The 25116-nt window shown below is 38.2% G+C and overlaps 1 protein-coding gene and 1 pseudogene across 1 annotated transcript; both read right to left on the reverse strand.

Moving 5' to 3' along the window:
- Window positions 1–13654: 13654 nt before the first annotated feature.
- On the reverse strand, window positions 13655–16917 carry LOC147849931 (uncharacterized). The gene is made up of 3 exons (XM_087336917.1): window positions 16670–16917; window positions 15792–16041; window positions 13655–14105 (listed from the first exon to the last, which is right to left on the reverse strand). Exons 1-3 carry the CDS (start codon window positions 16795–16797, stop codon window positions 13920–13922), a joined length of 564 nt encoding a protein of 187 aa, XP_087193043.1. The 5' UTR covers window positions 16798–16917; the 3' UTR covers window positions 13655–13919.
- A 2821-nt stretch (window positions 16918–19738) lies between these two features.
- On the reverse strand, window positions 19739–21391 carry LOC147849932 (small ribosomal subunit protein eS7z pseudogene; annotated as a pseudogene).
- Window positions 21392–25116: the final 3725 nt, after the last annotated feature.

Below are 25116 nucleotides of genomic sequence, written 5' to 3' on the forward strand. Positions count from 1 at the left end.
AAACGGTTTAGCCGCGACTGCGGCGTAAGTGGGCTCTGGCCTAGAGCGTGGTATCTGTAATTGATGTTCTGAACGCCGTTCAAAAAGGCGGTTGTCACATCGAACTGCTCGACTGATTGCCTCCGTAAGAGACTTTGGTTCTTCGGGGAAAGTTAGAAGTAGATCTTTGACATCGTTTCGCAAGCCATAGCGAAACTGCTCCATTAGTGCTTGATCATCCCAGGGTATATCTGAAGCAAGTAGGCGGAAATCCGCCGCGTAGGCAGAGGCTGGACGATCGCCTTGACGCAATCGCCGGATCTTGTTGATCGCCGTCCTGATGCTGTCGGTGTCTCCAAAGCAGGCTTTAAACTCACCAATAAAATCTTCAAGGTTATTAAGTAAGGGTGATTGTTTTTCTAGAAGCGGAGCAAACCATGCCAAGGCTGAGCCGCTAAGTAGCGTGCCTATTAGGCCGACTCAAGATGCATCAGTGGGATATCGGGAAGGATGCATCTGGATGACTAAGCGTACCTGATTAAGGAATCCCCGGAATTGCGAACGCGTTCCATCAAATTTCACAGGAAGTCCAATCTTGGGCTCTTTATGAAATCCTTGGGGACTGGATCCTTGTTGTTGCAACGCTGCTTCGAGTTGTTGTACCCGTAACGCTAACTCCCCATGTTGTTGTTGCGTTTGTTGTTTTTCTAGAGCGATTTGTTGCAGATCCCCTATCAGCCGTTGGTTTTCTTGTTCCAGGGCAACAAACTTTTCTTTTAGGCATTGTAGCTCGGAGAAAACGGATTGGTATTCTTGGGCGCTAACAGTAGCCATAGTATAGGGAAAAGGGTAGGAGGATGAGGGAGAGTGACAAGTAGGCTAGGGGAAATTGGTTCAAACTGTCAGGAATAGTACTAAAACAGAGATGGAATTAGTACTAAGAACAGCAGTACTATTAGTACTAAGAGGACGGGACTGCGTAAGATTCCCGAGAGAGGAAGTGAGAAGAGGAGAGAGAGAGAGATAGCGAGAATGAGAGAGATGATGACAGCAGCTATATATTATGTGAAAAGATAAGTACAAGCGGCTAAGAGGCTTAAGACTGGCGTTGAACCAATTTGGTTCAAAACAATGCCTTGTGCCTCCTTTTATAGTGTTTTTTAGGAATAATCTTGAAGCTTCTAGAATGTTCCAGAGAGATCTGGAATATACATCAATTTTCTATGATAAAGTATAAATGAAAATAATATCCTACAAAATACAATTCCTAATCTAATGGTAAGAGCTCGACCCATGTAGCATAAAGTCATGGGTTCGAGTCTAGCCATGACACCGTGCCGCGATGAAGGAAGAGATGCATGTGTTATCAAACAATGAGACTTGGAACCTGGTTGACACACCAAAAGGTGTGAAGCCGATTGGATGCACATGGGTGTACAAGGTGAAGTACAACACCGACGGCTCAGTCAACCGATACAAGGCCTGGTTAGTGGCGAAAGGCTACGCGTAGAAGCACGACGTCGATTATGATGAGACCTTCGCACCTGTCGCGAATATGACCATTGTTTGTGTTCTGTTGGCCATAGCAGCGGCGAAGGGGTGGCACTTACATCAGATGGATGTAAAGAATGTGTTCCTGCAAGGTGATCTTGAGGAACATGTGTACATGGTACAGCCCCCCGGATTTCTATCCGACCGGAACACCTCGGAAGTTTGGCGACTGAAGAAGTCCCTCTACGGACTAAAGCAAGCCCCACGCGCATGGAACGCAAAGATCATGCAACGTCCGGATCGTATGGGGTTTACGACATCCAAATCGGACTCTTCATTGTTCGTTCGGCAAGGTCAACATGGACCAGTCAGTCTTTTACTTTATGTTGATGATCTAGTCATTATCGGTGCTGACCTAGATGAAATTGGCCACGTAAAGTCTTAGCTTGCGGCATCCTTCGACATGAAGGATCTAGGGGACCTTCAATACTTCCTAGGGATCGAAGTGATCCCCACTACCGAAGGCATACTAATCAGCCAACGTCATTACGTGCTGAATATGCTCTTCAAGGTCGGGATGGCAGATTGTAAGCCCATCTCCACCCCTCTGGATAGAAACGCAAAGCTTCGCCGAGATTCGGGAAAGGCTTGTGACCCGACACAGTTCCAATAGATCGTCGGAAGCCTAATCTATTTGAAGATCACTCGCTCGGATCTTAGTTACCCGGTCGGCTTGATCAGTCAATTTATGTCACAACCCACGTCTGAACATTTTCAGTGCGCGTTGAGAATATTGTGATATGTTAGTGGTACTAAGGACATTGCGTTGTTATATCAGGCAGGAGTAGCCGAACAGTTAGTTGGCTACACAGATGTCGATTGGGCCAGAAATACCAGTGATCGCCAATCAACATCAGGATACGCATTCTCGTTGGGAAGTGCGCCGATCGTGTGGAGCAGTAAGAAGTAGCCAACATTGGCACTGTCGAGCATGGAGGCTGAGTACGAAGTCATTTGGCTCAAAAGACTACTCAAGGATCTGCATGTGGAGGTGTTCGCTCCAACGTCTACTACGACAACCTCAGCAACATCCAACTTGCAAAAAACCCCGTATTCTACGCCCGGACCAAGCACATTGAGTTGCACTACCATTTTGTCCGCGAGCGTGTCCTTTCTAGTGACGTTGAACTTAGTGTATGTTCCAACGGGTCGCCAGACTGCCGATATTTTCACCAAGCCTCTTGGTCTCAACAAGTTGTGGCAATTCTCAGTGTGCTTTCGTTGCGCCACCTTGACATGCTGAACTTGAGGGGGAGACAAGAACAAGAGTGTGAGAGGAGCGGAAGTGACTGCGATTCCAAGTTGGATGAAGATTTCGATTTCGGCTCGGTTGTAGAAGCCGAAGGAGAAGAAAGGGGTGGAAATTGCAGGGAAGAGCCGAAGACAGCCAAGCTAGGGGGAGATAAAGCCAAGAAGGGCGAAAAGGCCAAGAAAAAGAATCAACTGCAGGCCAAGCGGAGGAAAGGGCAGCGAAAGAGGCACCAACACCGCGATAACAAGGCAGCTGAGAAGGGCCACACGAGCAGACAAGCCGACTGAAAGGGTCGAAGCACGCGGAATTGAATGGGTCGAGGAGCGCGAGCAAGGCGTGAAGCCAAGAGAACCCGGAATGAAGATCCAGAAGAGCAGACAGAACCACAAGTTGAGCTTGAGGGGGAGTGTTGAGATACAAGCTCAACATTGGGTGCATAAACCGGTCCGTAAACCAGTGCATAGACTGGGTGCGTAAACCGGGTGCGCAACGAGAGGTCGTAGCGATGCTTAAACCGGGAGGCCGTTGGAAAGATATTCCGTGGAGGAATATATTTTGGGAGTTAGTGTAGGGGCTCATTGATGAGCATTTAAGTACGTGTCAATACTTCTATCAGTCCGTATGGACTTGTATAAAAGTGCTCTCTGAGCACATCCTATGTACAGAGTGTTATTTTCTTGGAATAGAATTGTTGTCTACTCTCTCTCTCTCTATCTATCTCTCCTTCTTCTTCTTCTCTCGGTGTTTCACTGAACTATCATATTTTTGAACTGTGTACTCTATGTCTTTTATGCACACGCTTCCACACGTATTCCTTTACATCCATCTATGAAATTATTGTATTGTATAAGATTCAACTTATTACATTGTAGATTCATCGCTAGAACTTTCAAGAAACTTCTAGAGAATGCATCTTCATGCACTCTCTAGAAGTTTTCTAGCTTTCATGCATACCTCCACCAATTACGAAAGCATAATTCAGTTCTTGTTCTTTTATCTATTTTCTCTCTCTCTCTCTTGCTTGTTCTCTTGTCTATGCTCTCTCTCCCGCTATCTCTTAGTATTGAGCCTCGTCTACTTGTCCGTGACGGTCTTGTTCTCTTGCTTATGCTCTCACTCTCTCTTAGTATTTAGCCTCAACCACCCGTTCATGACACTAGGTTGGGTTGATTTTCGTGAGCTCCTTTGATGTAGCTCCAATAGCCTTGACCTACAAGGTATTGGTGCATCTTGTATTCCCAAGATGCAAAATTTGATCTGTCGAGTTTCTCAGTGGGCAGAGCACTTCCCATCTGAGTGTTCATTTTTCTCCTCTGTTGTTGAGCCGGTTGTGTTTGATCGCCGGCGAGTAATACAACACAGTTGAGTGAATCAAACTTTGGTTGTGAATAATACAACTACATCTTGTGTGCCTCTCTATCTTACTATCTTTTTGTTGCTAATTTTGTTATTAAGTTGTCTTAGACTGAAATCTTCTGTTCATCTTTTTTATGTCTATCAATCTGTCTTCTTCACACTATAGTGTTGATTTGTTATCCACTCACTGGCGACCTTGTCTACAACTTGGGCTACCTCGACTCCGATTGTATTAGAGACATAGACTAATGTAAGCATTAGATAAGGATAGAATATAGATAGATAGATAGATAGATAAAAAGGAGAGAGAGAAAAAAGGGTGCCAATCCACCCAACCACCCCCGAGTGAAGGGATCGAGACAGACTCGAGCCTCGATCGGCGTCCCATACCACCGTTGTGGCGTCCAGTCGTACCTGGTGCTGGCGCGCTCGCTACAAGAGTTGACCCACCACAAGACAGAGTCTCGACGTAGTCAACAAGATGATCAAATGAGGGTAGCTAGGCCTCTTATTTATAGCGATACCCAAGGCCCCCAGCCATGTTCACACTTGGCCTAATGGGTTGTCTCAATCCCGAGGATTTAAAAGTAATCCTCCCCTTCTTTACACTCTCGTTTAACCCTCACACTTATCCACGTGTATAGAATACTACGGTAAATTCTCACCACGGGATATTATATGGTCATGCCCATAACATACTCCCCCTCTTTAAAACATTGCACTCTTGCAATGGAAAGTTAGGGAAGTTAGTTTTGAGAGTATTTTCGCATTCCCATGTGGCATCTTTTATTGATTTGTCCATCCATTTTATTTTAAATTCTTGGATTTCTTTAGTACGTAATTTTTTTGTTTTAACATCGAGAATTCTTTATGGTACATGTGGTTTAGAAGATAATTCTTCAAAAGTAACCAAAGTTTCAATTGTAACTGTATTATCGCCATAACCTAGAAGTTCTTTTAGACGACTCACATGAAAAACTGGATGAATTTCAACACCATCAGGAAGAGCAAGATGATAGGCTAATGACCCAATGCGTTTGAGGACTGTAAAAGGTCCACAAAACCGTGGGGCTAACTTAGCGCACTTACCCGTAGACAATGTCTTAGAATTGTGAGGTACACGTAAAAATACCTTCTGTCCAAGGTTGAATACACAAGGTTGCCTATGATGATCGACATAAAAACGCGCTCTATCTTGAGCTGTTTTTATATTATCTCGTGCAATATGCAACATATCTTGCATATCCCGAAAAAAGTTTTGCGTACTTCGCAACTCATCATGATGTATATTAACATCAATCGGGGCTCGTGGCTGAAAACCATACATCAACATAAAAGGACTATATCCCGTCGACGTATGCTTGGAGCTGTTATAAGCAAACTCCACAATTGGGAGATAACGTTCCCATTTTGTTGGTTTTGCACCAACGTATGCTCGAAGCATGTCTTCAATAATTTGATTTACTCGTTCTGTTTGTCCATCGGATTGAGGATGATCCGTGGAGCTCATGCTCAACATAGTTTCTAACTTCTTGAAGACTTTGGATCTCGATCACTCACGATATCCATCGATAACCCATAAAAACGAAATAACTCGTCAACGAATTGGTAAGCCAATTCAGGAGTTGTTACCGTGGTTTTAGTAGCAATAAATCTGGCCATTTTAGTTAGTCTATCAACCACAACCCAGATGGCATCATGGCCTTTTTGGGTGCGAGGAAGGCTAACAATAAAATCCATGGATATACTTTTCCACTTATTATTAGGAATGTCCAAGGGATGTAAAAGTCCTGCGGCTTTAAGTCGCTCGGCTTTGTTAACCTAACATTGGTGGCATTTAGTCATATAGTTATGTATGTCAGGACGCATCTTAGGCCAATAAAATTGAGTGGAGATGAGAACGAGTGTACGATGTATTCCAGGGTGCCTTGCTGAGGGTGCATCATGGTATTCAAAAAGAATCCTCTTTTTGACCTCGGGTAAATCTAGAACACAAACCTTCCCATTACGGTGGAGCAGACCGTTAGCAATGTGGAAGTATTCCTTCGAGGATGTGGTGGTGTCTGTTCCAGACTCAACTCTTGCCTAGTATTTTGCAAAATAACTGTCATCAGGATACTTTCCTCGAAGGTGATCATAAAGATCTGATGTTATTTCAATGAAGCTAAGCATGTTAACTTCACGGATGCGACTTAGTGCATCAGCGACAATGTTCATGGAACATTTACGATATCGTATGGAAAAATCAAAGTCCTAGAAGAGATCAGCCCATCGTGCCATACGACCTTTCAGGTCTTGTTGGTCACAAAAATATTTCAAGGACTCGTGGTTCATAGTTACCACAAAGCGATTTCCATAAAGATAATGGCGCCATGTTTTGAGTGCATGTATAACTGCAAATAATTCATTTTCTTGAACGGTATACCGACATTGAGCAGAATCAAGTTTCTTACTCTCGAATGCTATTGGTTTACCGTCTTGATATAAGACAACACCTATAGCATAATCGCTTGCATCGATTTCAACCTCAAAAGGGTTTGAAGGATCAGGTAAAAGAAGTGAAGGAGCCTTGCAAACCAGGTCCTTGAGTTCCTTAAATGTGAGGTCTAGTGTAGCATTCCACACAATAGGTTTTGTAGACTTACGCATTTGACCTTTTAGAAGATCAGTAAACAGCGTCATCAATTGGGAGTAATTACAAAGGGATTTTCGCAAAAACTCGACAAAACCAAGGAATGATCGAACTTCTCGAATATTCCGAAGAGTGGGCCAAAGCTTGATTTTCTCGATGCGAGAAGGATCAATTTCAACTCCTTGTTCAGTTATGAGATGTCCAAGATAAGTAATTGATTTCTTGAAGAACTCACATTTTAAGATAAGTAATTGATTTCTTGAAGAACTCACATTTTAAGATCTTTGCGTAAAACTGTTTGTCACGCAATGTCTGTAAAACAAAGCGGACATGTTTAGCATGTTCTTGTAATGTACGGCTATAAACTAAAATATCATCCAAGAAAATAACGACAAATTTTCCAAGTTGTTCTCGGAAAATTTCATTCATTTCTTGTTGAAATGTAGCCGGAGCATTGGTCAAACCAAAAGGCATAACCAAAAACTCATAATGACCATAGCGCGTACAAAATGTCGTTTTAGGAACATCCTCCTCACTTATACGAATTTGATGGTCGCCAGTACGGAGATCAAGTTTCGTAAAATAACGAGCTCCTTGAAGACGGTCAATTAGATCGTCAGCCCGGGGCAATGGATACAAATTCTTGATTGTCACTTTATTCAAGCGCCAGTAATTAATACACATACACCATGTGCCCTCTTTCTTTTTAACCAAGAGAACTGGTGCACCCCATGGAGATTCACTATAACGTATATAACCCATTCGTAAATAGTCCTTGAGTTTCTTAGATACCTCATCCTCTTTAGATCGACTTAAGCGATAAGGAGGTATACTTATTGGTGCAACGCTAGGTACAATATCTATACAATGGTCTATATTACGTTTAGGAGGTAACCCATCTGGTAGTTCATTCGGAAAAACATCATGAAAATCATTTAAGATTTCATCAAGTTGTTGTTGTTCAAAATATGTTAATTGAACCGAGACATTATCGATATTGTAAATGTGAATGCCTGGATCAAGTACACAATAAAATAGAGTAGAACAAGACAACTCGGATATTGATGGACACGAGGAAACAATTGAGAGGGATTGTTTTTTGACACATTGAATAAAATGAGTACAATCGTTCAGTACAAAAGTTATTGAATGATGAACCCAATCAATAGATAAAGAAGAGTTTTTATTATAAAACCAGGGATAACCCAATATTACATTGGTGGTACAAAGATTCATTAGATGGAAGTCTACTTCCTCTATATAAGTGTCAATAGAAATTCCTAATGAATGAATCGCCCCGTTGATGTATTGTACTCTTCAATCAGCCAAGTGCACCGTATAGGTGTGATCACTTACGGTGGGTTGGATTCCCCATATCTGAACCAAACGATCATTCACAAAGTTGTGTGAGCTTCCCGAATCAAATAAAAACTGTACGGGAGATCCATTGATATACCCGTTTGCACATAGTAAATCATTGGGACCCAATACATAGTGAGGGAAAGAACATTGGCAATTACTTAAATGATGTGTATAGACCTGAAGGACATTAGGAATCTGACCTTTATGGTCTGCAGCTTTAGCTTTGTTGTTGTGCTCTTTCCGTTGGAGCTTTCGACATTGCTCTTTTGTATGACCCTTCTTTTTGCAGAATACGCAAAAAGGATGTTGTCGTTTACAATCGCAATCCATGAATTCGTTGGGTGTCTTGCGTTTCCCAACGAATTGCGACTGCTTAGTCCTGGGCGCTTCGTTGGGTTTGTTGTGGTCCTTCTTCGAAGTGCGTTGATAGTGAAGAACTATTTCAACGGCCTCTTCGAAGGATTTTGGATCCTTGTCGTGCACTATCCAGTGATAGTCCGAATTGGGGATGCCATTAACAAAACAAGCTATTAACCAGTTGTCCCCTTCTAGACCCGATTTTTGGATTTGGGTTCTAGCATGGTGGACATAGTCTTCTAGCAAGGAAAATTCCTGATTAGGGAGGTTCATTAAAGCTTGTGCTGCCTCGGTTCGAGAGGGAGGTTGTAGAAATTGGCCCTTAAAAACTGTGACAAAATCTGTCCAGGTATCGGGCAATTTCCCCAAAGTACGAAGCCCACGCCACCAGGTGGCGGCCTTACTCCCTAGTTCTTGGCTGACATATGCAATCTTCGTACTATCTGGTGTGGGATAGAGCTCAAAATGAGACTCTCATCGGCCCAGCCACGTGCAGATTGCTTCTTCGGTTCTTTCCTTTTTTTCTCCCATAAATGGCTTAACGACAAATGATGGTTCACCCTGTTGCTCATCAGGTCTATTAGTCTCACGTTGTAAACTAATGACACGTGCCTTGAGAGCACTTTGAGATTGCTGAAGTTCGGTCATCTGTTGAGCAGTGAAACTAAGGTATTGGGTTATTTGCGAAAAATACATCTCAATGGACATTTGTCCAGGAGGATTCCCTTGAGTTCCTTCCGCTTGAGTGGATGTCATCAGGTCGTTATTTTGAGCCATTAAATGATTATTTCTGGAAAAGAAATAGGATAAGGTCAAAGAGATAGTCATAACAACATGTTGTGATGTAAACATATCATGGGTGAACATTAATCGATATCATGATCTCACGTCAATACCCCTCTAGATGTATGAGATGAGGTTCAAGATCAGGTTACTATGGTAACACAAAGGTGTTTTAAAAACCATGGGGGTGACAATTTAAAGTCTTTCCCTTATCTCTATATCAATTTTTTCATGGCGTCTCCCCGAGGCTCAACCATGTATGTTCGCGTCATGAATAGTTTATACACGAAAAAAATGTTAACAATAAACTATGTTTCGGTGCCCACATATGTGGTTTCGGCTCTTTAAGTCCTATTACGAGGACCCCGAAACGCACTTAGACCTCAAGTCTAAACATGTGTTATAGTCATATGTATCAACAATGTTGTATGGTCTTGGTTATATTTGAACTCGAGACCTTGAGAACAAAGGCATTAAACACTTGAGCCAACCAAGTAGGTTGCTCTTCTTGAATGTTTAATGTTTCATGCATATAAGAGATATGCAAGGCATGTGCCCATATATGTTTTTTTAAAAGAAACCTATGTGTCAAGAGTCCTTATTTCGCCCTCATTTACTACAACTATGTTGGTACGTTACCTAACCTCAAGTCTCGTAATTACGATGGCATACGCCAAAGTGCAACCTAATGGTCAAGCCAAATGAGCCCTCTTTTCATAGTAGGCCCACATGACCCATCACATGGTCACGTCATTACGAATGCTTCTCGTAAGAATGATCTCATGGTGGCATCGTATCCATGTAATGAGGGAGGGATGTTGGATATGTGTGTCATAGGAGCGACCTCACATGAAGTGGGTCAAGCCCTACGTACTCAACATCATTATGGCTATTGGCGTTTCTTTACATAACGAAATATCGAAGTCACCAACGGGGATTTCAACAATAAAAAATTGTTGAAAAAAGGGATGGTGACAACGCTATTCTCACAAAAATGTGAGGACAGCCACCAAGATCCTTTCCCCGAAAAGGAAAACATTTGATTTAGAATCACGTCATAACTTCTATACACATATGTATATTATCACATATATATGATCAACTACACATACACGTGACCACATATGCCTATATTAAAGAAATCGTTATATTTAATAGCCAAAAATGACGTAATCGAGATACCTAATCGAGGCATATACCTCTATGCACACGAGACATCCAAAAATAAGGGTTAATCGTAATACACAATTGAGGTATTGACCTCTTAACATTACGAGACCAAAAGCATATCATTTACAACAAATCGAGGTATTGACCTCATACGCAAACATAACATATGTTTGTGAACGTAATACGCAATTGAGGTATTAACCTCGTGCGCATACGACACTCATCACATATTCAATATACGTCAAATGAGGTATTTACCTTGTGCACATATGTAAACGTTTTATATAACCAATTAATTACCACTACAACATCATTGAATCTATAAAAAAAATTACATATTAACCATACACAAGATTAAATTGGGAGAAGAAAGAATAGAAAAAACAAGAAAGATTACCGAAGTTCCTTTGTTGATCCTTGTCTGCATGAAGGCCGACCGCACATCGATCGATCACCATCAATCAAGAACACAAAACACAACAAAAGAAACATTAGAAAATAAGCTCGGATACCAACTATTAGAGACATAGACTAATGTAAGCATTAGATAAGGATAGAATATAGATAGATCGATAGATAGATAAAAAGGAGAGAAAGAAAGAAGGGTGTCGATCGACCCGACCACCCCCGAGCGAAGGGATCGAGACGGACTCGAGCCTCGATCGGCGTCCCATACCACCGCCGTGGCGTCGAGTCGAACCTGGTGCTGGCGCACTCGCTACAAGAGTTGACCCACCACAAGACAGAGTCTCGACATAGTCAACAAGATGATCAAATGAGGGTAGCTAGGCCTCTTATTTATAGCGATACCCAAGGCCCCCAGCCATGTTCACAGTTGGCTTAATGGGTTGTCTCAATCCCAAGGATTTAAAAGTAATGGCTATGTAGAATCTGATTGCACATGGGAGCCTATAGTCAATGTCACCAACGTTGTTTCTTTACATCAAGAGTACCCCAACAAGCCACGTGGTTGGGCTATGGAGAATCCGATTGCACATGGGAGCCTATAGTCAATGTCACCAACATTGTTTCTTTCCATCAAGAGTACCCCAACAAGCCACACAAACACAACAATATCGAGTGTTGAGGAGGTGATGTTGCCAAGAGGATCACATTATCACATTAACGTGTGTGCAGGTGCTACTCGAGTGGGACCATGGAGGATGTGATGTCATAAAGAATCACCATTCTATGGCTAATGAAGGCTTGAACCCTACACCCCTTCTTTTACCGCTTATAGCCTTTACCATTTGGATATACACTTATTTTCTTCTTTTTCTATAATACTTTTGAAACTTACATATATATATTTGTGGGCATCCCATTTCCCTCATTTTCTCTACTTTCTACATTCGGACCCACCACATCACAATAACGTCACTTGTGTGTTTCCACATACTGCCAAGAGGGTCCATTGCCTTTCCTTGTATTGTCAAGTGTAGTGTTGTACCTGCATCAAATGATGTGGTGTGTAAAAAGAAAAATTTCAATCTCAAGTACAAAGAAAAAATGAATTGGTCCTCTAAGGACATGTTGACTCACAAAATTGTTAGTGATAGATAGATTTTTTTTTGGCATCCATTGGTAGGCAGAATATTTACCCATGGTGGAACCTAAGTACACAAGTTTTCCTTAAGTGTGTCTCCTTATGAAGGCATGAGTATTCAAACGCAAAGATTCAATGTGCAAAATTTATTTCCCTTGTGCTTCAAACGCAAGGAGGTGTATGAAATGAAAATCGCAAGTACGAACACGAGGCTTATTTGCATTAGCAACTATAATGGATGCAAGGGCCCATCCAAAAGAGAGTATGCAAAAGTTTTAGAACACTATTTCAAAGCAAATGGCGCTTACAATTCTATCAATTGAGCGATTGTACATCAAAATATCTCATATCATTCTTATCATAGCAATTAGTAGTGAAGAGTCAAACTATTGGATACTATGGAGGATCTTGCATAAAGGTTTATGTGAACTAGTTAGCTTGTCCTCGGCCATCACACAATAGACTCGATTAAAACATTTATAGCTCCTTGGTAGCTAAAAAAGTGTGCCCAAACTTTTCTTTTACTTTCTCTCCTAATTTGTAGAGTAAATCTCGAACCTTGACAATCTAAACCAATCGATTGATAAGGGCACACAACATAAAAAATGATTATATACTAGTCTCCTAGGGTGAACCTATTAGAATCATGATTGATTGTTCAAAGGGCATGACGGTAGTTATGGTCAAGACTTTGGAGTTAGAACTTAGAATAGAAGTAAAGCTCCATGAATTTGACCTTTGTATAGTTTTGAGTCTCAATGTGGCAAGGCACCCATATAACGGAATTAATATAAAATACCATACAATTAAGAGGTGATGGAATATAGAGGCTAGTCTTTTGTAATATTCTGAGTCACTAGGGTCCCAAGCAACACCCCAAGTGGGGGGTTTAAGGTAACATTCTCAACCGTGAGTATGTCAATTGTGTATTATTATTATTTATGGGGATAGTTTATTTTATTAGTATATACATTACAAGTGGCTCATTTAATGGAGACCTTAAAATATCATGTAAAAGTTTTGCTCTCTTTCTTAATCATTTAGTTACGGTTGCAAATTGATGCTTCATTTCTCTTTTATTGATTGGCATTTGATAATGTCCATGTAGTTGAGAAAATTTTAAACAAGAAAGATATCATACATGGATCAAAAGTCATTCATGAGACAAAATAACCACCTCACACATGTTTTAGTGCATCTCGTATTCACCTGATCGACACATCTCTCCTCGGTGCATAGCTTACTAAGTGTTCCTAAGTGTGAGATGGCTAAACATGCTTGACCATGTTTATGTTTTGGGAAACGAGATTGTCTAATCATATAATTATGGATTGTTTGGAATAGATAAAGCAACTCTAAACAATTAATTGGCTTTTTATATTCTAAAACACAGTTCTAACAAAGAGATTGAGATGAGCATGATCATTTGTCCTAACAAAGCATGATTGCCAAAGTTTAAGGATGAAATTTTTATAAATCAAGGTGAAAATATATCCAAAGTTCACTATCATCAAGCCAAAGTTGGAACTTCACATTTAATTATCAACCTGTTTTACTTTTTAACCATGTTTTAAATGCTAGAATAAAGTTCAAAATCAAATATCCAATTTTCATTCTACACTAAATGTTCTCTTTAATTAGATTCTTTTATTTTGCGAAGAAAAGATTAGCATAAAACAACAAGAATCCATTACTACATAAGCACACTATACAATTGTTGTTGCACTATACAAGCTCAAGTATCCTAAAACTATAGTATATACATTTGTTGTGAGCCTCATAACTCCGAGTTTAGGGACAAAACTGAATGGCAAATTTGAGGGGAAATTTTGATGGGTAACATATTGTATGTATAAGGCACATGACAAAGGTAGAATGAGCTTGCACATACGAGATGATTGGCAACTTTGAAGGCAGATGATGGATAACTTTCATTCATGACATTCATCAATGTCATTGAGTGTTGGAAATCTTCTAATATCTTGTTTGCAGAGGGGACAAGTTGGACGTAATTTAAGCCACTCATCAATACACTCGATGTGAAAGGTATGGGCACATGTAAGTTTTCGAAGTTGAACACCATTTGAGTAATTTGTGAGGCAAATACAACATGAACCCTACAAATCAAAATATATATCTATGTTATTTAAACATTTTGTATTATTTATATGGTTAGTATTATAATTATTGATAACTTTCTATGCAAAGAAAGGATCAATTAATGAGTCATGATTCAAGACAGTGTTCATGAACTTGTGAACTATAAAACCAATTCATGTATATCAAACTTGCAATTAAACTTTTTGAAAGTCCATATAGTAAGATGTATGTTGGGATAAGTATGCCATGAATGCCTATTTGATCGGTAACTTATTAAAGAGGCAAAAATTGCATAGTGTGGGTCACAAGATTGTGCCCAGTAGTCATTCTTGGCAATTATATTCCATGAATTTAATTCTGCCTTGACATTGAGTTTTAATGACAACATAAAGTGGACTCTTCTTCCCATGCATTTAAGAACTTTTTTGTATGCTTTTGATTGATTCACATTCAACTTTTCTAGAAACAAATCAAGTCTATGCACAAGTATCTCAACATGTTGTATCAAATGCTTGACATCTATATGATTATGAGTCACTCTAAAACACATGACGAATATGAGAGTTGATAAAGATGTGTCCTTTAAAGTGCGATCTTATCTAGAGAACAATCTACACTTTGGGACACTATATGAAGACAATAATGGGAGGGATTAATTATACATTTTTACCCCCTTTAAGAAAATGAATATAATATAAACAATCTGACGTGTGTGATGTCCTTCACCTAGAAATGATCACACACATAGGCATATACACATACAACAAAGGCTATAATGGAACATTACATTATTTGAGTTCAAGAAATAGAGAAAGATATATTAAGCTAAGATCCCAAAATGACCTATAAACCAATGAGAGATTAAATCTTAAAATGTTGTCTCATCTTTGCTATGGATTTTCCTATGTGATAATTGCTAGTATGCTGAAGAGAGAAAGATTCACCCTCTCTCCTTAATTTTATCAACAACTTATTGGGAGTAGGATTGACAACACCCTTAATATGAGGGGGGTATTTTGGATATTTTGTTGAGTTAAAATTTAAGAAGTGGATTGAAGCAACCCATTCCTTTTAATGGAGTATTAGATCTAGCATGCGAAGTAATGCCATGTCAACATTTTATAGCATTAATACTAGGTCCTTCATGTGCCAACATCATATTAAGTGTTGCCTTACAATGAGATAAAACATTGTGAAATGCTTCCTAGGTGGTGCATAATTGAAATTTGAAGAATTCACAATAGCCAACTTATTAAAAGAAAGTGCTTAACAACCTAGATGGTGACATGAAGGGTAATAGCTTCCGTAGGGAGGACAAATTTTCAAACAAGAGGCCATATTTTCGTGAGACATGATGTGTTTGAAAAGAAAGATAGTGAGGTTCCCACTCATGATTTAAAATCTTGACCAAAGCTAGAGTATGGATGAACAATGAACTTTTGAAGAGAGAGAGAGAGAGAGAGATTTGGATCGTCAACAAATCCAAAGTTATTAGTCTTGAGGGTGTGGATCCAAGAGAGATCCAAAATTCATGTTAAGAAAGTCATGGTGGTGTTTTCTCTTTGGTAATGAAAGCTATTATTTAGAAGAAAAGGGAAGAAGAAAGAAAGATATATTAACGTCTTCTAAGACCAAATTTGGCCCATGTTGAGTGGAGAAATATTTATAGTAGGAAGAAGAGAGAGCGTGTGAGAGAGACTTACCGTGGTGAGTGGAGAAATACTAGGATCATGTGCATGAAAAGTGAGAGTGGGGAGTGCATGAATGGCCTCTGGGTTGACACCTTCGACAATGTCTATAATGTCGGGGTCGACGATATCTGTCGTGAGATGCGAAGCCAATGTTGCAAATGATGTGGCACACATGAGCATCACAACAATAACATACCCACACGTTAGTAATGGTGGCATTAGTGTTATCGACGCCCAAAACCCTCCGATTACTACCACAATCCTGAAAAGAACCCGACAAAACATATTTGAATTCAAGATTATGTTTAGGGAAAAGCAAATTGGTATGCATCCCTAATGTTTTTTGCATTTACATGAGCATGCTCGTCAATTTTAAGAAACATTTGCCGGCATAGACCATCTTTCAACGTAAAATAATTAATAGCAAATCAATTTAATGAGTTAACATTACCAAAATAAAACTATGAAAGAAAAACAAAAAGCCCATCGAAGAATGACACCATGCAAGAATTAAAATCAATTGAGGGTTTGTCTCGAGTTCAAATTTAAGACTTAAACGATACAAAATTTTAATTAAAAAGACAAGCTTGATGATGGAATAAATCTCTATTGAGGTCGCCAAACAATTTTAAGTTAGCATATTAACAAAATTTGCTTGACAATTGAACTAATTTAATTTGATTTGGACTCAATTAATGCACTAATGACCCATGATTACTCCATCAAAGACCTATTATAATTTATTATTGCACTAATAATTCAAGATTAGTAGATCAAAGATCCAATATTACTACATTAATGACCAAAAATTAGTATGCTAATGACCTAAATTCAGTGCATTAATCACCCAAGGCTAGTGCATTAATCACCAAATTAATTGCTGTAATCACCTCCAAAAAGCGACAATATTGGGGGGGTTGGATGATGCTGTGCCCCAATCACAAGACCCATTCCACAAATTGCCCATCAAAAACCCTGTAGTGATCACACAATCCAAGGCTGTATGAACCTTATCCATATTTCACAGGTACAGTATTATATAGTGATATAGTGTGTTAAATTTTCTGTAAGCTCTTTCCTAAAGTCTCAAAGCCTCCTCTTTTGTTTCCTAAATTCTCAAATCTCCTCTTTCTTTTCCTAAAGGTACTCCCCTAATCTTTAAGGCCCTTATATATATATATATACATATGTATATGATAATGTCACACACATCATACTATTTACAAGTGGGAATTGTGAATACGAGGTAAAAGCCCACAACAAAGTCTCCTATATACCTAGTAAAACCAAAAACATTCGTCAATTAAAGACCAACTCAATTTGAGTTGCTTTTAATGACTTTACGAGAAATATAGTAAGGATGCAAAGACACTTGCGGGCGATTGATTGACAATACAAACACATCCACGCACACAATGCAATTTGACCCCTAACATTTGAGGCTCCTCGCAAAGTCATATAGTGGATTTAGAAAACTTGTGGGCGCTTGTATTGATCCACGATGCATGTTGACTTAGAGAAATTATTCAATTTCTATAATAATAATAATTTGGCCCCCACATCATTCATGTTAAGTTATTACGTATTGCCCCCCTTACTAGTCAATCTCTTTTATTTCTGTTTATGTTACATTGCACACATACACATTACATTACATTGCACCATTTTATTGCCTCTCCTCGTGATATCCCACTTATTATACAATCTCTTTCATGGAGTCTCCAATTTGGCCATGTAACGTTGTTGTCATTGTACACAGTTAGTTACTACTGATGTCTCATTGTCGTATTGAAATAAAATTCGTCCCTTCATGCATTCAATAAGGTAGGTAGAAAGGTGCCATTGAATGTCATAAAACTAATGTACAAGAGAAAATTATATTTATTTGGGTCTATATAAGGTTCTATGGTATAAAGATTCATCCATTGTCTAGCTAGGACTAAGTTCCTTGAATTCATGTTATATAAATGAAAAGGAATAAAAAAATATGCTTGTCAAATCAAAATTTTCACATTTCAAAACACACATTAGGGTAGGGACCAGGGTAAATGAAGAAGCTTTTGTTGATATTTTGGTAGTTTGTGTATGTCAAGTAGATGAGAATGTAGTGAAATGCATGGCTATAAGGTTGAGATGTGGGTGGCTTTTATCTTTTATGTCTTTTTGTCCTTCCGAAGCTTCTCCCTCTTACTGTGGTGGGTTTTGATGGGAACTTCATCTAGTCATCATCTCGTTGTTGAGTTCGACATATTACCTGACAAAGATATGCACAATGACATTGTGAAATATGCGGTTTACCATATGTAAACCCTCTATATGACCCAAATTAAAGAGCTATTTCAACGCCATCGTAATTAGTCAATTTTCCATGTAAAGTTAAATGCAACCTTTTTTATTCAATTTGTAAATGGTACACCATTTATATTTTCCCATTTACATGTAGTAAATCTTTAAAAAGCCACTTAGAAACAATCTCATATTGCGAAATGTTGTCTTGTTAGTAATTATTGTTGATGTCTCAACATATAAAACTACCTAAAAAGAGGGCAAATTGTTGGAACAGGGAATACATCTCCTTTGTAGAATGGCATTTATGACAGTGGAACATCATGAGGTTTAGATGTAAAGTTAGTGACAACCTCATTTGTAACTTTTACAAAAGTATCGATGTGGTGTGACATGTTATTCATGGTTAATTTATTCCAAATATACCATTTTGAAAATGTCGATGATAATCATGCCATACCATTGTGAGATTTGGTTCCTTATGCGAAAAGTACTAGTTAAAATATGTTATATTGTTTAGATACTTGGAATGTAAGAGTATATGTGAAGATACCAAAGTTATCTTTGGAAAGGATATGATGGAACTTTTGTAATGATATGTACAATATAATGAAAATACATATAACTTTGCTTTTATATGAAAGATTAAATGTATGGAAAAAGCGTTAAGCATCTAATTGTGAGTCATGTGTAATATCTCTTTCATTCATATCATGGGTAATATGAAGGATAGCCCTTGTAGCTTGGGAAATTTAATTTGATGATTTTGAACTTACACAAAAATCAAGCACAAATAGTCTATCTTCATTTTTTATGAAAGCATTTAACATAGATAATGACAAAGATCATGATCATTATTTCTCTTTATTCTCACAGATGTTGATCCCAGATAGCACATAAACACTAGGTTTGCTTGCAATGCACATGACCTATATCCCCACTATACCTATGCAATTCACATCCACTACTACATGTAGGGTATTATCGAAACCCTTTTTTCCTAGAACATTTTGTTAAGCGAAACATGAATTTAATAACATTTCAAGATGTAAATGCATCAATAAACAATGGGGGTTAAAACTTGTCTCATAATCAGTGTTGCCTTTTGACGGCCGTTTTGAACGTTTTTGGCAAATTTAACCGTATATGAAAGTTAATTTTAAAATGAAACCGTCAATCTTGACGGGCATATGTTTTATGAAAACGTAAAAATGAAGGCTTAAAATTTCATAATACCGTCAAATTTTACTAAGACCAATACTATAGTAGTATAGTCCTAGGTAGTAGGAACAAATTGTTCAAGTTGCATTGGAAGTGTAGGAATTTGAAAGGCTCACATATGTCACTATGTGTGTAACAAAAAGGTAAAAAAACTAATAGAGTCTAAATTATGAATCTTTACTTCCCAATTCCCCGTTTCCCCATCTAAGACCTTCCTTTCCCTTTTCCCCCCTTTTCCCCCTTTTCCCTGTTTGTTCGTTGCTCCCTCAGCCCTGCACCTTGCTGGAAGCTCGCAACTCAGTGCTCACTACCTACTCGAAGCTTGTTGCTCGTTGCCTGCTACTCATAGATTCAGCAACATCTCCTACAACAGTCCTGCTCACCCATCTAAGGTAGCTCTGTGTGTGTGTGTGTGTGTGTGTTTAAGATTAAAATAGACTAAACCATCCTCATTGAAGCAATAGGATCCTTAATGAATATATTTGCATGCTGCTCATATTTGCCTCACTTCCAGAAATAGATTGCAGAAAAAAGGATGTCTCTAATGTATCCTTACAGAGGATAAGCATACACATGAAGACTCCATTGATACCTTCAATTCCTACAAAATGAATTTTACACCATAAAGTGTAAAAAAAAAACTGAAACCTCAAAAACTATCCCAAGATAAAACGTCTTTAAGCAGCTTCCTGTACAGGGTACTCGAACACTACTTCTTTTCCAGTTAGCTTCTTATAAGCAACACCAAAAGTCTCTAACTTATACTCAGTATTGTTCCTCTCCTTGGGGTCCAAATATACTCGCATTATACGTGAACCATCCAGACGGAAACAAACTCTTTTTCCCACAATCTCTGCTGGATAGACTAAATCTTCAAGAATAGCCTCATGAACAGATGTTAATGTGCGGCTTCTAGGACGAGCAGCAACTGTTCCCTTCTTGGGAGGCCTCATAATGCGCCTTGTCGCAATGAAAATAACATCCTTGCCACTGAATTTCTTCTCAAGTTCACAGACAAGACGGTTGTGAATTTTCTTGAAAGATTTCCTCAGTCTGTATGGCACATGGATTATGACAGCCTTCCTGCTTCCATTGATATCTATTTGCTTTGCAGAATTGATGAATAGATCCCTTAGGTCACTTCTTAGCTCCTGGTTAGTGTTCTCGAGATCAAAGCGAGCCTGTGCAACAGACTCTTCAAAATCATCGGGCTCGAGGCCTTTCTCCTTATGGATCTTCTTCTTCTTCCACCTACATCGTCTCTCTCTCTCTCTCTCTCTCTCTCTGGTATGAACTTTAGATAATAGAGGATCTTCTTCTTCTTCTGCCTGCGTCCTCTCTCTCTCTCTCTCTCTCTGGTATGAACTTTAGATTAATAGAGACTAATGTTTATTGTCTCAATAAAAATCAATAAAAATCAATAAAAATCCGCAACTTTTAACAATGATCCATCTCATCATATCAATAGTTATTTCCTATGGTTAGGAAATTACTACATATCCAACGTTGATGGCCAGAGCATTTTCCGACTCTATTAATGGCTAAATCATTCTTATATTTCCCTCTACGGAAATTTACAATGGCTTGCCTAATATCATTGTTGCTTTTGTTAACTACGAATGTTGCTCGTACTTGTGTCATGTTTTCTTCTTTTGATTGCACCTATGGTTCCTTGATGGTGTGGGATGATACACCTTCAAGCAATTTATTTTCCTTCAAGCAATTCGTTTTCCACCATCCGATCACTCACCACATTGTTTTGCTTTTCTTGAATTCTTTGTTCTCTCTTAGCTTCTTGGTTTGCTCTCTTGTCACGCCTTTTCTAGGCTTTCATTGGTTTTAGTTGTTGAGTTCTAGATGAAGTAGATATACCACCAAATTCTTTTACTAGTCCATCAAAACTAGTATTGCTGTCCTCTTTAAGGGCAAAAGTTTGGGAATTATATTCATGTAAAATCTCATTGCCCAACAGGTCATAACTAATATGTATGGGTTTAATGATGCTAGTGATTGTTTTGAACTGATGGTATGATCTTCTCTTACATGACCCATTTCTTCTTATTCAGAATAATTATGGCTCCTAAAAGAAAAAACCAACGAACCATCAGTGCGATGTTTGCATGGAAACCACCCAACGATACCAATGACATAAATCTAAACAATGATTTAAATGAGGATATGGATATGTTTGGGACTGATTTAGAGAGTTTAACTCGAGAGAGTTGTTCCTCTAATATAACTAAAGAAAAGCCTAAGAGAAAATTCCGTGAAGCATGGAGAGATAAATTCCCATGGATAAGATGCATTGTGCAAGGAGACAAAACATTAATGAAATGTGCATGGTGTGAGAAATACGCTAGTCATGGGCCTTGGGGTCTTGGTTCTGGATGCATTACTTTGCAACTTGATGCAATTTTGACCCATGTCAACTCAAGTGGTCATAAATTATGTGCATCAAAGTGGATATGTGATGTTGAAGGGAAAGCAATGTCCATCCCAAAGCATGTATCACAATTGGATGATATTAACAAAAATAAGGTCATAACAACAATGAAACTCATGTACTTTATTGCAAAAAAAGATTTGTCTATCGCTACATACCAAGAATTATGTGATTTGGTTGTGCTACTAGAGGTGCCTAATATGCCTAAGCAACATGATTATATATCTTATACTAGTAGATATGGGGGATATGAATTTTTGGTTGCCTTCGGGAAATATCTTCTAGAAATTCAAAGCTCAAACCTAATAAATTCCCCATACTACTCTTTGATGCTAGATGAAAGTACTGACAATGGATTAGAGTTGCATCTCATTATGTATGTTACATATTTGCAATGGGGTGGTTGTGGGCCTAAGCAAACTGAATATATGGGTTTGCTGAAAATTCCCAATGGTAAAGGTAGAACTATATATGAACATGTTAAGCATCTATTAGGCGATCGATGCCTCAACATGAACAAGTTGATCGGATTGGCAACTGATGGTGCATCATCAATGATTGGTAGTGAAATTGGAACAGTAACATTAATGAAAAATGATATCCCAAATTTGGTTGGTGTACATTGTATTGCTCATAGAGAAGCATTGGTTATTTCAGATGTATCTAAAGATATCCCTGAGCTCATTCTTGTAGAAAAAATTGCAAATAAGGTATATGCATGGGCTAACAATAGTACCAAAAGGACACATGAAATTTTAGAGCTCTTGGAACAAATGCAATTGGATGCTCATAGACCATTACAAATTCATAATATTCGTTGGTTGTCACGTGGTCAAGTCATGGAAAGACTAGTGAGTATAATGCCTGCAATACTTACTATTTGGAAGAAAGAGAACTTAAACGAGTGGTATAATAAAGCTTGTATCTATAGTGTGCAATTTTGCTTTTGTATGATGGTTGATGTGTTGCATTTGATGAATATCTTGAGCTTGAAACTTCAAAAAGAGAATTTGGATGTAACTTCAATTGGTGCAAAAATTGATATTACAATTTCTAATTTGCGGAGGTCTTTCTTGAGAAATGACACATTTGCGGATGGAACAATGTATTTATCCAAGTTCTTAAGATGTTCTAAAGTTGGGTTTTTGGAAATAGAGGATAAAGATGGCGTTACATATAGACATGAACTATACTTCAAACAAATTCCTATGGATAAAGCAAGTCAAAATGATCCAAATCCCAATATTGCAAAATCTAAGGGAATGAGGCCATTTATAGATGGATCACTTGAAAGTTGTATTAAACTATCTCAAAATTATGTGCAAAATGTTATTGATGGACTAAATGCAAGATTCCCTGACTTAAGCCTCTTCAATGCAGCAAAATTATTCAGCCCATGCCATTATGCAAATGATGATGTGATTAGGGATAGTAAAGCAAAGACATGGTTGGGAATTTTGATTTCTCACTTACAGCCAAATGTTGATGTCAATGCATGTCCTCAAATTTCACATGATGCAAAGGCTTGTGAAATGGAACTCTATAGGTTTGTTGACACTTTACGTTTAAATTGTGAAGGCTATACTATGCATGAAGCTTGGCGTATGTTTTGCAAAATGAAGGATTAGCAAGATAGTTTCCCTCATTTGATGAAATTATGGCAAGCTACTTTGGTTATTCCTTCTAGCACAGTTTCGTGTGAGAGAGGGTTCTCTAAGCAAAATCTCATCAAAGAGATGAAAAGAAATCGATTGAATATAGAGCATTTAGATGATTTAATGCGAGTCTCATTGAATGGGCCACGCATTGAAGAAATACAATGGGATCGTGTACATGAAATTTGGAAAGATGCAAAGGATAGAAGGATATAATATATTGTTTCGTACAAATATTCGATGTATTTACTTTTTGAAGGGCATTTTTTTTGACAAACCGTCAATTTGACGGGCAAAAATTTTGGAATACCGTTCTCATGACAGGCAATGTTAGCCGTCAAAAGGCAACACTGCTCATAATGACACATAAAAGGGGGGATTTTTTAGGAGGTGTGGAGAAGAGAGAGAGAGAGAGAGAGAGAGATTTTATTATCGTCTTTAGAGGTCCAATATGACCTATGAGACCAAAAATATTACATTTCACATGATACATGTGAAAGTGAGTAGCGACTCTCGATGCTTAAGAACTTTACCAATGAATGTTGCAATCGAGAGTGCACATTGTGGTTGTGAGATAATTACATGCAAGTATTGGGCCTGGTCAAAGATGCGTGGAAAGCATGATCAAATACATAGATTGACACATGTGTGATATTCGTCATATTCTCCATACGTGATATTCGCAATATTCGAGAATACAAAATGACCCCAAAAATATTATAAAACCATTCGTTTTGCAAAATAAATATACAAAATATTAATTAATTCATTTTTTTATTTAAATAAATTTAATTCACTAAAAAAAGAACAATCATTCATTAATAGATTATAAAAATATGATTAGTATTAACTCTCCTTTATAGTGTCAAATAAAAAAGGGGAATGTTTATGAACCTTTTTTTAATTAATTAATTTTAAATAAAACAAATATTTTTATATTTATTATAAAAATATGATTAGTGTGAAGTCCAATTTTTAATGTCAAGATAAAAATATCCATAAATTTTGAGAGAAGAAAAAGTGAGGAATTAATGACCCTTTATTTTATTTTTTTTATTTATTAAAAATAAAACGAATACTTTTACATTTATTATAAAAATTTATTAGTGTCAAATCCCTCTTTTAATGTCCCTTTTTATTGTTAAGTCCCTTTTTTGTATCCTAAGAAACTAAAAGAGGGAGTTATTGTACTCTCCCTTTTTTGGGGGTTAAACGAATACTTGATCATGCATTCGTATACGTATTTGTTTGCATTAGAATGGGAAACCCCACGGATGCGAATATGTCAATCTATAATCGAATATGATCAAAGGCAAAGCATTGTATCAAAGTGTGATACTCATACTCTTGAACTAGTTTTGATCAAAGTGTGCATAGTTGACCACTCTCATCAGTTGTGCCCCAACGCCCCACCTCACATCGCAATGAATGTGAGCTAAGTCACATGGAAACAATTGTTCGAATGGCAAACAATAGAATGGGCTCTATACATCACATGTATAGAGAGAGAGAGAGAGAGAGAGAGAGAGAGAGAGAGAAGGACGGCTTAGAGAAAGAGCACGCACAACCAAAAGGGACTTCAAAAACTATTTTTGATGTACCTTTTTTTGCGAAGCTTGCATAGAGAGTGTAAAACGTTAGGGCACATATCATTTGGTGGTTTCTATAAAACGTTACAAGTAAAATTGACATTCGATTGTATGCATCTCATGGTCGCTTGCTTTGTTTCCTT

The sequence above is a fragment of the Azolla caroliniana genome, unplaced genomic scaffold, assembly GCF_043228905.1.
Source record: "Azolla caroliniana isolate FFs.n. ecotype wild unplaced genomic scaffold, voAzoCaro1.0.p SCAF_22, whole genome shotgun sequence".
NCBI lineage: Eukaryota > Viridiplantae > Streptophyta > Polypodiopsida > Salviniales > Salviniaceae > Azolla > Azolla caroliniana.